Source organism: Anomalospiza imberbis, chromosome 1 (assembly GCF_031753505.1).
Source record: "Anomalospiza imberbis isolate Cuckoo-Finch-1a 21T00152 chromosome 1, ASM3175350v1, whole genome shotgun sequence".
Classification (NCBI taxonomy): Eukaryota; Metazoa; Chordata; class Aves; order Passeriformes; family Viduidae; genus Anomalospiza; species Anomalospiza imberbis.
In genome coordinates, this window is record NC_089681.1 from 95413925 (window position 1) to 95427751 (window position 13827).

Here is a 13827-nt window from a genome sequence, read left to right on the forward strand (position 1 = left end):
AAACAAAAAAAAAACCCTGCAACAGAACAGAAACTCAAGCTGCATGCTCAAGTTCAAGTACCACATATTACTAAGTGTCCTGATTTCACTTTAGGCAAACCTTCACCTTAAAGAAATGAGGCAGTGAGTGAGTCCCCAGGTGACAGTCTGTTGCACTCAAATTCTGTTAGAGTCTTTTTGTAGAAATAAGCACTATCTAAATATCCAGAGACTGGAATACCTAGAGTGTCTGTTGATGCTATACAAACAGAATACGAATGTACATAAACTCCTAGAGGGAAGAGAAAGGAACAAGGAGAAAATTCTTATAAAAATGCATCGTTGATATACTTTAATTCACAGAAACTACCAAGTGTACAAGATGAACAAAGACTAACATCACTGTAGTCTTTTCCCAGTCAACAAAAAAGGCCTGGGAAAGACTAGAAGTATCCCTTTTTGTTTAACACAGGTGTACATTTCAGGGATTTCAGCTCGCTGCATGCATGTGTCCCTACAGCTCTTATCTTGCAAAACTTTATAGAAACAGGTTAAAAAGCTGTAGCAGCCTACAGCTGTACTGCTCACCTGTTTTAAAACAAGACAGTATCACACTTTTTGTTCTCAAAGCTACCCTTTCTTTAAAGTAGAAAGTATGTTTTGCTGATACGCAGCAGCTTTGTCTTATAATTTTGCAAGACTCTAAGAACTATCAGTCTGGCTATTAACTGAAGCACAGTTTTGCCAGAAGTTGTCATAACTTTCTTCTTATTCCTAGAGATTTAGCAAGAGACATGTGCAATCTAGATTTCTTTAAAAATATATTAATCTAATTTGCTAATGAAAGAACAGTTGCACAAGTTATTTAAATACGGTCACAAAATACCACTGACATACTAGGTTAGAAATCCTAACATTCTATTAAAAATGACACATGGCACTTTAAGAGGGCACAGAGCCTAGACTGACTGATCTTTTCTGACACTTCACTGCCAATGGGAAACATCAGTAGGAAGCTGCTAATGAAGTGCTGAGGGCAGCAAGATAGCAGTATGCCACTATCAAGGAATTATATAATTTCTGAGCTCCTAACCTGGTTTTATATTATTTAGGTTATATAAAGACATAGAAATTTGAGTAAAAATAATTTAACACAAAAATACTTAGTCCACTTGTACTGTTTCTAATCAGTCCCTCAGAGCAAGCCTTTTCTGGACATAAACTTCATTTTACAACTATTTTTTGAACACCAAAATACCATCAAGTGACCTCGTGACAGTATCGGCTCTCATGTAGTTTCACTTAAAAACACAAAAGAATCTATGGATGCTAAACATATCTATTGCAGTGATCCCCTTCATGGGCATTTTGTAGAGGACAGCATACTGATGGCCCAAACCTAGTAAGCAATGGGATTCCTAGGCACCTAGCTAGGATGAAGTATCATTTACTGCTAAAATTCATTTGCACTCTGGCCCAGGTGATGAGTTTCTTTCTGATGCAGAGAGGCAAGTCTGAATAGGTATGGATAGGTTTCCTTCATCAGTGCAACCTGATGACTGCCCAAATAGTTTTTTGAAAGAGAATGGGACAGTTCTCAGCATATACTCACTATTTTATCTGGAAATACCTGCTGAACTGCTGGATGGAATTTAAAATAGTATTTTTTTTTCCTAATATGAGACATGATCCAGGTTTTTACAGTCTGCATTTCTAAACAGAAAATCTCAGATTTTATGAAAGAAGTATTAGGACACTAATCTACATATTCTCTTTCAAGTCATCCTCAAAGGCATTAGTTAATAGTGTAGCCAACGTGAAAATACACTTTGCACATTATCCTTGAAAACTGCTGAGAAGCATTTAGGGCTTAATCCATTTGGTTATTCTATTACAATGAGAAAACAAAGAGTGGGAGGAAACTTGATTTGAACTAATTTCCAAACACTTCAACCTGAATTACAGATTATTTAAACTACCTTTGAGGTGCTAATGTGCTTCAGCTCAGAGGCAAATGCTAAACTTCTGAAATGCTGCAACCAGAAATGCAGTCTCATACTGCACAGTCATGATCAGAAAATGTTGAAAAACAACAGCCATAATTATGGACTTTACTTCAGAAGATATAAGAACCCATGCAATCCTCACCCTAAAAAGAAGATACATAAAACATAAAAAGAGTTGCTGATACAATGTGCACACCACCCTCCCATTTTTTTGCATCTCAACTTTCAAAACTTTCTCTCAATGAATCCTTGTTATCATATTTTAACAATATTCTCTCTTAGCACAGTGCTGGGTTTCACCATCCCAAGGTTAACTGAAAGCATGCCTTTTGCTTAGAGAGACTGAATATTCATCACTACATATATATTTCAGAGAAAAATAAGGGTTTTTTTCCTTTTCAGATGTTGAACTCCTTTACTTCTTGTTCAGCAAGATATAAAGCTGTTCAGAAGTCAGAGTCTAAGTGAAATTGAAAACATTTTGGTGAGAACAAAAGACAGACAAAAAACTGCTTTCATTACCTGCATGCATAAGCTTTCTGCAGTTATCACAGCTACAAAGGAACTCAAACTATCAATTTGTAGAGCACCTAGGATACAGTAGGGCATACTAGCTCAAAATCACTGCTATAAAAACACTAATATGCTGTGTTCAGTATAGATTTATTCACACATACTATGAACAAACCCACCCCTAAAGATGGGTAAACCAGCTTGGATCTGCCTTGACTTGCTAATTTTAACTTAGCATTGGCAGACATCAGCTGGCTTCAAGAAGCATTATTTGTCAGTGAACTTCCCTCTTCAATAAGCCTGATTAGATTGGTTTTATTATTACAAGAACCAAAAGATAGTTATCAATGTGCTCATGCTAAAAAAAACACCTCAAATAATAAGCATTGGAGAAAACGATTTCTGGTTTTATGAGAAATTTAAGGAAGACAGTGAAGACAGAGCAGTTTTGAAAAAGTTTCTTCTGAACTGGGCAATTGGACTGCTCGACTCTGTACAGACAAGCATGTAGCTTTTAAGCAAAGTAATGTTGAAATATGAGCACTGTATGTGGAAGCATCCTGCCTAGCAAGAGTACTCAACAGCAAGAATTAGGCATGGAGTAAGTTAAGGAAAAAAGAAAAGACACAATCCATAATACAGTGAAAGATAAGCCCAGCAGCTGAAGAGTGGTCTGTTTCTAGGACAAGCTCAATATTAAGGTGATTGAATACTATGCAGGTTCTGATATGATCTCTGTATCATGGTATGATAGCTATACCCAGTCCTCAATACTTCTGGGATGAAGCAAGTTTGAAGTTGGAGCATTGAAATATCTGGGATAGGCAGCTGTCTGTGTTCATCTCTGAGAAAGCAGTATCATCATATTTACTACAAGGAGTGCCAGGGAATATTGTCCAGAGCTGTCTGTGACCCATGGCAATTAGAAAGTGCAAGCCCATATACAAACTCTTCAACAATACAGAGTAACAGTGGTGTTCTCTCAAGATCTCAAATTAATGCCACTACTGTAGACATGAAGAAGTTACTGCAGCACAGCCATTCGGCTAGTTATTTGTTTTGCAACTCACCGCTGCTGAGAATTTTGTACATCAGTAGGGGGCTCTAGTTTTGCAGCTTTTCCTAACCTCTGTTAAAGTTGTACATGGAATGGAAATAGCGGTGCTTACACAGGAGCTGAAGGACTATCACAAAGAGTAGCTGTATTCAGTGTGCCTGAAGCTGGCACCTAAAAGAAAAAAAAATACCGAAGCAGAGATGTTTTCTCTTGAAAATGGCTCTGAAGCAAGCAAATGCAATTATGCATAAGTTAAATTTAACACTAAGTCACCTTATGATAACTAATCAAGATCAGCTGATCAAAAAGTACAAACTAAACTGTTCTTCAATGCTGTATGTAGAAATAACCCTGCCTTTGTGCTACCAAAATGGACTTACATTTTTATCGCATCAGAATTTCAATCACAAATTAAGTTTGCTAGCAGACTAACATTATGAAAATATTTGCAAAGATTCTTCACAGCATTTAACATACATTATGCTATACTGCAGATCTATAGTTCTTTGTATGTTGAAATACAAGTACAAGAAGATCTTGATAAAGCAAAAAAAAAAAAAGTTATGAAAAACAGTTCAGACTTAGACTGGGACTTGAGCAGACACCTTTAAATATCCCTCATGAAGAGTACCAGCTCAAATTTAAATGCAAAAACATGTTAGACTCATGATGAGGCTTAATCAGGCCCTATATGCAGCTGCTCAGAATTACGTTAGGGATCAGCTTGCAAATTGTTTAACATGGCTCACGCAACTAATTTTTAACTCTGGCCAATTAGTATTGACAGCCTAGCTGCACTTCATTTAGCATATGGAGGTAGACCTATATGTTAAAATAATGTTATTGAACTCCATTTAAAGAGGTTTTACCTCATTTTGTTGAGTAAGCAAACAGCTGAAAAAGGCTCTGAGCTTCTCCTTACTAAGGCCAGGCAGAGACATTATGTACTACCAGAGTCGGTTGAAAAGCCTTCACAGAATGTATGGAAAAGCCTTCTTCCCTATAGAATAAACCAACACCTTGTATATACATTCTAGAGGTGGAAACTTTATAGAACTACTTTCCATTTCATATGGAGTAACATTAGAATAATACATTTGCTATCAGGCATAGTTTAAAAGCCAGAAACCGTTCATATGTGCAGTATCACAGAGCTCAGGATTTATCCTTATTTTCATAATAATTTTTACTTTATTCTTAACAGAATGATAGCAGCATGGAAAAAGAAGCAACTCTTCCAAAACCCAAGCTGACAATGAAACAATTTTGCGAACATCTTTGGGAGAATGGCAGAGGATCTGAATCAACTGTTGATAGAATCAGGAAAGTATGAAGACTACGTAAGATGGCAGAAGCATCTTTGCTGACAAGTAAATCAGACCAATCATGGACTAACTAAGTTTTGCCTGGATTTCCCTGTTTTTCTATTGACAATCCATCAATCTGATTACTTTGAGTTTTATCAGATTCCTCAAAAAGAAGTCAGTGCTGAAGCAAGCATGGCTACTTCTTCAGTTGATGTCCACTTGGTGCAGCCCATTACTAATATCTATTGTAGCACAAATATTTGTACTTATCTTATGAATAAAGTAGGCATAATAGAAGTGAAGTCTCAATAAAAAAGAGGGAATGGCTTGAAGTCATGTCAGGGGAGGTTTTGGTTGGATATAAGAAAAGGGTTCTTCACCCCAAAAGGTGGTTGGGCACTGGAACAGTCTCCCCAGGGAAGTGGTCACAGCATCAAGCTCGATAGAGTTCAAGGAGTGTTTGGACAACACACTTGAGTACGTGGTGTGACTCTTGGGGATGGTGCTGTGCAGGGCCAGGAGCTGGACTCGATGATCCTTGTGGGACCTTTCCCACTCAGCCTATTCTGTGATTCTTTGAAATGTTTCCTTTTATTTTCTCCTTAACAGCCTGACCAGACAAGAACTTGATTGATCATGTTCATTTTGCTCAAAAGTCTTATATCACATTTTAATTAACACCTTGTCATGACTGCCATGACTAATTCTTACATATATACATATATACTACCTATACATATATAGGTAGTCTCCATTTTTATCTATGAAATGCAGATATTTATACTGTGTCATCTAAATGCCAAAAGGTTACAGTATGTTTCCCATATTTCCTCATGACATACAAATTAAAAAAAAAAAAAACTCTAAAATGAAAATAAGACATCCAAGTACACCAAAAAAAAAAAAAAGTGTTTAAATAGTATTTTCTAAGCAACCTGTGCAGAAAAACAGAAGTGATCCACAACTGATTGCCTACTTGATATAATATCAACTTTGATAAAAATCCTTTTCCTATTTTGGTAATGAGTTGTCTCCTTGTAAAACATGGTATTACATAAAAAGCCTCTTTCCAAACACTTCTAAAAAGTGCTAAGCAAGCTTGAACCATGATGCCCTCTTAAACAAAACTAGCAGCCAATCAGGTCTATGCAATTAGTGCATAAACTAATGGTCTGTAGAGAAATATCAGACCAAAAAAATAGGCCAAAATACATTTCACATTTTGATAATCTATTTGAATCTCACTAGCCTTATCTACACTACATATATTTTGGTGTTCCTTCTATTAGGTGAATAACAATCAGAGTGTCAATGTTTCTGGTGAGAATGTTTTACAATTTTAAGCATGACCAATTAGATTTTCTCAAAAAAAAAACAAAAAGCAAAAAAACAAAAGAGGAAAGTATAGCTGCTTTTTAGACTAGTTTCCATTTTCTGGTAGAAAATGAATTCTTCAAAGCAAAACAAAGGCAGAAACAAACTACTGATGGCCAGCTTCTTTTAAGTGCTCATCTTCCTACTCTGCAATGCACTGTACCGGTATCTTAATTCTATCCTGCTGATTCTCATGGTCAAACTATTAAAAATAGTATTGGAAAACTTTACTCAGTTTTCTCTACTAATCAGAGGAGATATGGGTGAAATAATTGCCTTAACATTAATGCTCAATTAACTTCTGTATTATTTAACCATATTAGACAATGGTGAATGTCAAAATTGTGTAACAGGGGAGCAGCAGTAAATATGCTTTCCTTCTTATAAAACTGCTTTAACCTCTGCTCTTTAAAAAACCACATCACATTTCTTGGTGCATCAGCCAGCCTTTACTGTGTCATGAAGACAAACCAGCAACCTGATTCCTAGCACTGCACCCTCACCATTTCTCTCCAGAAAATTCATCTCCCAGTGAAAGAAGGCAAGCAGCACATGTAGTCTTGCTGGGTTAAGCCATTTGGTAATAAGCACTCCACAGTGAGAACAAAAAGCTGTTGAGAGCATGGGGGCCAGCAGGGATGTGAGAGTCAGCATGTGAAGGAAGGTGACAACAGGGCTCTCAGTAAGGAAACAGCATGAGGAAGCACCAATGGACTGAGACCAGCCTCCTCAGGTCTGCTTATATCAGCAGATGCTTTAGCAAATCCTTTTCATAATAGTCTCTTACTGTCTCAATGAAGAGCAGCATGTTTACCTTTCTTACTTTTCAGTACATGCACTTTCACTAATAGTTTTTAATTGTTTTTACAAGTCCAGTTAGAGTGAAAGCTGTTGGACAGCTGCAAAACAAGACCTCATCACTTCCAAGGGCCAAGGGACCTGGATGATAATCACTAACAACAGCAAGCATATACACAGGCTTATTCTTTTTCCTTCAAAAAAAGGTACAACTTATAAGAAGTTAACCAAATTTAGTATCTGCACAATTTATAACACAGAACATGCTAAGGTGTCAAACAAGAAAATTTTATGAGAAACGTAGCTGTGGAAATTCAAAGAACCATTAATGTTGAAGATAATTGTCCAAGGGAGCCTAGGCAGCTATTATTTGCTCTAGAGACCACATCCTCCACATTAAATGAGTACTTTTTAACTAACCAAGAGGCTAACCACTTACTGAGATAATAGTTTTCAACAATTTGAAGGAGAAAAACACTCTGTCCTAATTCACTGCATGGTACAGTCACTAATGTGAAATAAAACCCAGAAATTAAGGGATAAATTTGCTTAGATAAAAGCAAAACGCAGAGTGACAAAATGTAAGAGCATAAGTGGCCTTATGTAAAAGCAGAATGCTGCAATTTCACTCTTTGTACATGGCATATAAATTACAAGTCAATTAAAGGAAAAAAATTTGCAGAATATGTCCCAAATCAACAGAATCATGTTAATGCGAAAGTAGTTCATTAGGCAATTCCCACTCAAGAAAAATCTGTATACTTAAATGCACACGTGCACAGAACATACCTTTGCAATGTGGTCACTTTGCATCTGCTGACCACATGTCCCAACCAGATGGTAGGAATCTCTGCAGCTCCACTAACTGAAGTGAGAAATGGGAAAGCTAGAGGTTGGACTGATATCAGATTCACTCCCTCACTTCCCCTGTCCCAAGACCTAAACTGAGAGGAATTTCAACCAGCAAAATATTTTACCTTAGATGGCAGAGATGATGACACTTGACAAGACATAGATGCTACTGTCAAACACCATGACCAAACCACAGTAACAAATATAAAAACCTAAGCATCAGGCAGCTAGTAAACTATGTGTGCACAGCTGTTCCAGGACATTAGTAATCCTGGGCCATCCTGGATGAGAAGGTACTGCAAAACAAACAGAAATCTTTCTGCCTAACTGAACTTGTTTAATCTTACTGCCTTACTGGAAATTCCTTTTCAACTTCCTTCCCACTTGTGAAACCCCTACTGGCATCTGTTGAGGACTGGTCCTGAAAGTACTGACACATATTAGGACCTATGGCTGTCTGCCTTCTACTGTTACCATGGATGTAGCAGCAGCTGAGAGCAGGATCTTGAGCTCAGCTCAGGGTAATTTCTTTCTCCTTTATCACTGACATTTTATAAATTGAGCATCTTAGATTCTTGCTATGCATTTCTACTATTTATATGGACTAGTGAATTAGAAAGGACCTGAAAAATACCATAAGGGAGCTGTACTGACAGCCATTGCTCTAGAAGGAACAGATGAGAATTTGTAGCCAAAAGGAAGAGAGGAATGACAACTCTTGATCTTGTTTACTTATTTCATGGTCAAGTAATTTATCATACACAAGAACGTCAACATAATTATGAAAGGGACATTTATTAAAAAAGGGAAAATCGTTAAAATTATATAAAGCTGACTCAATTTTTAAAAAGCTAGCATGATGCATGAGGCTAAAAATCACCTTTTGTGTCTGCAACAAATACCCATGGAGAAAGAATCCATTTTACAGAAAAACAAAGTCAAGGTCCATCAGGAAGCAATTAGTATGTAAAACCAAACAGCTTATTTATAACACATTGGACACAACACTGTTAGAATTAGCTCAACTTAACTAAGTAACTGTGCATGATGCTATCCCAGTTGTAAGGTTGTCTCCAAATACAATTTAGGAATACAAATTTAGAAGAAAATGATCCCTAATAAAAAGGAACCAGCAATCAGTTCTGAAGAAATAGTCTCACAAGATGATCCATGAGTAACCTCTGGGAATGAGCTACATGGCATCCTGTACGGAGACAATCAGTTAAGAATGGAAAGACACGTATATGTCTTCATGTGGTTTGCATGTCGTTCCCTTCCTTTGTGCAACTTGCTTTAGTTAATAGATCTTATTTCTGGAAACAACTAAGAGTCATTTGAAGCCCGGATTCCACTTTGTTTTTTTTCTCAGTAAACTACAGCAGATCCACAAGACATTGTAGTGACTGGAAGGTCAGGAGCTTACACCTATCCCTGGCAAAGGATGGCAATGCCACACAGTCCCACCTCAACCAAGTAACAAAGGCTCCTGCAGGTGAGTGAGTCCATTGCTGCTGAAATGGGGAACAAGAAAAGCTGCAAACAGCCCAGTTTCTTCTCCCTAGAGGATAGGCTTCTGCTACAGTTACTTTCCAACACAGACAATGAAAGCAAAAGTAGATAACTTCCCTGTAAAGTGATAGAATTGGTCCTGAGAAAACAAAAGTCATCCTGGAACAGCTATTAGGGACAAGAGGCTTCTAGTTAGTTATTGACTGCATTTAATTGATTGGAAACCACTTCTTTAAAGATTTTTCTTTGGTGAAGATTACAGCATACTAGATACAACTCTTTATATAGAGTATTTTTATGGAATGATCTTTTGCAGGTTATGTAAGAGATAGCCAGTCATTTAGAAGTAAAAAATTATCCAGTCCTGTAAAAGTGACTATAAACAATATAATTTGACTGGTAGCATTTAATTCTGCTGCCTTTACCATCCCATAACAGAGAAAACAGCAGCAATCAGTTGGAATGCACCTGTGTCAGGCTAGTACAGAAAGAAGGAAAAACATTCTTTCAACTGTGAGGCAGCAGCACCAGGAGGCTGCACATTTCCCAAGTAGGGACACATTCCTTATGCACATACTCTGATTTGGCAATTGCCCTTTGAATGGCAATTCTATTACACTAAATACTTTTGTGCTTCCACTTTTGTAAAATTCTAACAGTCCATGTCAGAGGGAAAGGAAGCTACCATTGGATCTGATCTCCCAGATCTTTGGCAGTGAAAAAGATACAAAAGGCTAAGTGACATTAAACTGCAACCCAAGAGCTGAAATGCTATTCATTTCCTTTGATTTACTTGGTATGCATAGCACAACTACAATGGAAAAAACAGGAGAAGATAAAAAATCTACGTAAGATCAAATTTTAAGAGATATGCTTATGCACAGTGGTTCTTCCCAATGGAACAGTAGAAGAGCTACAGCTTTTTTACTAGGAAAAGTGACAAACACACTTTCAAATAGGTTAAGGGAGGAAAGGGATATAATTTGGGAATATATCATAATTAAATTATCTTTATCAGCTTCCATTTTGATACTTCCAACAAAACTCTCCCACATATAAACTACATGTAAATTCTGTATTACCTGGGGCTGTGTGGCCTTTTGCAGATTTTTGCAGAGAAAAAGCAAGATTTTCTTTGGATGTTAACTGCAAAGGAGTTATTTATTGCTAGTTATACCCATAGAAACAGTATATATGAATGTCTGCATTTCCTATTTAATTTAAAAAATCCCAGTCCCTAAAGCTAAAGGACTCCTTTTGATCTTACTGAATTTGTGAGGGAATTCAGTAAAAATACTGAGGATGCAGTTTTAAAGCTTTAAATGTTCTGACTTCACTCTTATTACTAGCTCTTCCCATCTTCTGCCTGCTCCTGGCACTTGCACTCATGCAGCAGCAATGGTTATTTCAGGAAACTGGAAATGATGAAGATTAATCTGGAAATGATCTTTTTTGTCCCAACCAACTCCCTCAGCTGGCTTGCCACAGGGTCCTATGATTACCAACAGTAGCTAAGGGCAGAGATACTCCAGAGCTGAGCCTGGAGTGGCTTACAGTGCAGCAAAGTCCCAATGGCACTTGCTTTCTCTTTCCTTGGACCACATACTCTTAACCCAAACAGCCTAGGCATGAGCACCCAAGAAGTGAAGCGAGAAATCACTGCTGTGACTGGAACAGACTCCCTCACTCTGCCCAGGTAATCTGCATTCAGCTGCAGTTCTTGTGGCTGCCACAGCCACTTGAATGCATACAAATGAAGCAAAAGCATTTCTGTGGCAAAAGCAGAAATTTCACATCTCTTAGTGATAATCTGATTCCAGAAAGGTTCTTACTTTTAACATGTTTTGATAAAGAATGAGGTGGGGGCAAACACCTTTCTCTGGAAGTTAAAGCAGTCACAGTGTGACCAAAGTGAACTGGGTTCCAACTAGCAAGGCTTATTAAGCTTATTTTCATTTTATTTGATAATGTTCCTGACAGCAGACTCTACTGTGTACACTCCACTAAACTTTTATATTATATAGACTATGCTACCACACGTCATCTCTGTTTCCCAAGTGTACCTCCACACAATGCCATAAAATCCTGCATAATTACTTGCATTACATTTCTTCTATGTGAATACAACACCTTTACTAAGGTGATGCTAGCAGTCCCAAGTTTTCCTTGCCTTTTATAGTCAGCTTCCAGGAGACAATGACCTGCTGGCACTACCATGTACAGTTCAACCTCCCTGATACATGTCCTGTGTGCACCCTTCCACCATGTCTCAGTGCTAATATTTGATCCTTGATAAAATCATATTGGGAAGCTAAAATACCAGAAAAATCCCACCCTGCTTCTGCACTGAACAAACCCCAAACATACCCCCTATTGGTTCAGCTGCCCAAGGAACAGAGACTTGATGGAAGGGAAAACTTTTGGCAGCAACTTTTACCGCAAATCATACTCCTGGAACCAAAGCTAATCCAACTATGAAAAAAAAGTCACTGCAATTTGGGCTTCATTTTTTCTGAAGTTCATGTAGTCTAGTTTCCAAAGCACAATATGGTGCTTAAGCAAAAGCATAATTTAAGATGTTTATAGTTGTAGGAGAAGTAGAAAAACTTTAATTTCTTTAGTTATAAATGTAGCAGCAGAGAGCAATCAATCACAAAACCAACGGTGCCAAAAGATTCAGACTTTTTACAAGTTTCCTAAATAGTATCTTTAAAAACGGAATGATAAATACTTTATGCAGTGAATCTGAAAAACATGCACACTTCCTTTTGACTCAGTGCACACACTGCATCAGTAATTCATTAATATCTTTCAAATGCAATATGATTAGGAAAAAAATGTCAGTACATAAAATCATAAAGGTGACCCACAACATCAACTGTCTTGAAGTATCACTGACAAGACAAATGGAAGGCACAGATGGATTCAGGGACTGGTATCATGATAAGCAGAAATACTAGAATACTTCTGGGAAAGTTTGAGATAAAATGGGCAAAATACTGCAGAACAAAAAGCAACAGAAATCAGAAGTTGTCAACTCCAAGGTAAAGTTTACCAGGTGAAGTTAAAAACCTCAAGTCACCTGAAATTCAAAGGAGATGATCACAGCAGTTGAAAGTTATGGGACATTTCCCCAGAATATCAGCTTAAAGTTCTTCTCAAAGTCCATCTTGAATTGACCCTGTACTGTATATAAAATCTCTTCAGGGAAATATGCAGAAGGGAAACATGCAGTTTCCTTCTTATACTTTTATTACATTTTCTAAAGATAGCTCAAAACCTTTTATAGCTAGAACCTTGGAATGAACTTACTGCCAAGAACATGGCAAGTTATATGCTCCTGTCCCCACGCCAATAAACTATCTAAGCCTGAAGATGAATTCAAGCTCCAGGGTCACTAGATTTTATACTGAAGTCACACAGAGGATAAATTAATGAAAACATGGTGCACAGTGATAGGTAATTTTTCTTCTATGTATCATTTAATATTATGTAAGATGGTGGCTCATTTGAAAAAAGTGGATAGAATGTTAAGTGAAAAGTGAGCAGCTAGAGGTTCACAATAAATTTCAAATAATGTGCTTTTGTATGAAAGACATGCAGCTCACTCTGCAACAGAAAGCACCTTTCACCTGCAAAGCAATTATAGCTATTACTTAACAACATTGCAATTACATGTCTGTGGATAATAAGGCCCCATGCTTTCATGTGTCTCCTCAATCTTCCATACAGTCTATGCCTTATACATCTGCAGACCTCTCTTCTCCCATCCCATCGACTTTTGTCCACATTATTTTGAGATTTATTGTAAAAACAAAGCAAAGCAGAACAACTCTAAAGTGACACATGGCAAAGCTGTCCACAGAGCAAATTCAATAACATGTTTAATGTGAAAAAGCTATTCTTAAATGAAGTTCTACTTTAAAGGTCTATTTACACACCACAGTATTCTGTTCTGCTTTGCAGAACGTAACTGCATGCTAGCCTGAGCTGTACTTGTGTCTACTGTGGCTTTTATATAAAGTTACTGTAGTGGCATACAAGGTCAGTTCACATATATGCATAATTTAATGAAAGTTAGAACATATGTCATGTTAAATATCTGTCAGAATTAGTTAAGCTCACCTCTTTATCCATACTCTCTAAATCCTCTTTACATAGAGTGTACAGGGGCATTGTTTCAGACATACTTGGCTGGCGTTTCCTCTTAGATGGACCAGGCTGCTCTTCATTTTCACTTGCTGGTAGGTCATCTTCTTCAAATATCTGCTGTTGATGTGGCTGAACAACTCTGAAAGAATAAGAAAGATTTACTTGGTTCAGAGCTACAAATAAAATCCTATAAACAATTTATGACTGCCACATATCTATGACTTTGCTTAATAAAGCTCTGTGCTATTCAACAGGTCAGTCAAGTCTCCTGATTAATGCT

At 37.3% G+C, this 13827-nt stretch overlaps 1 protein-coding gene across 3 annotated transcripts in view; it reads right to left on the minus strand.

The window, feature by feature from the left end:
* The window catches only part of CTDP1 (CTD phosphatase subunit 1), a 318905-nt gene that overhangs the window by 35237 nt on the left and 269841 nt on the right, over positions 1-13827 (minus strand). For 2 of the 3 annotated variants that reach the window (XM_068200862.1, XM_068200849.1), the window contains one exon: positions 13521-13686. In XM_068200862.1, the coding sequence (XP_068056963.1) occupies positions 13521-13686 (166 nt within the window). Of the gene's footprint in view, positions 1-363; positions 568-13520; positions 13687-13827 lie in introns of those variants that run through there. The other variant, XM_068200855.1, reaches the window with a different exon arrangement.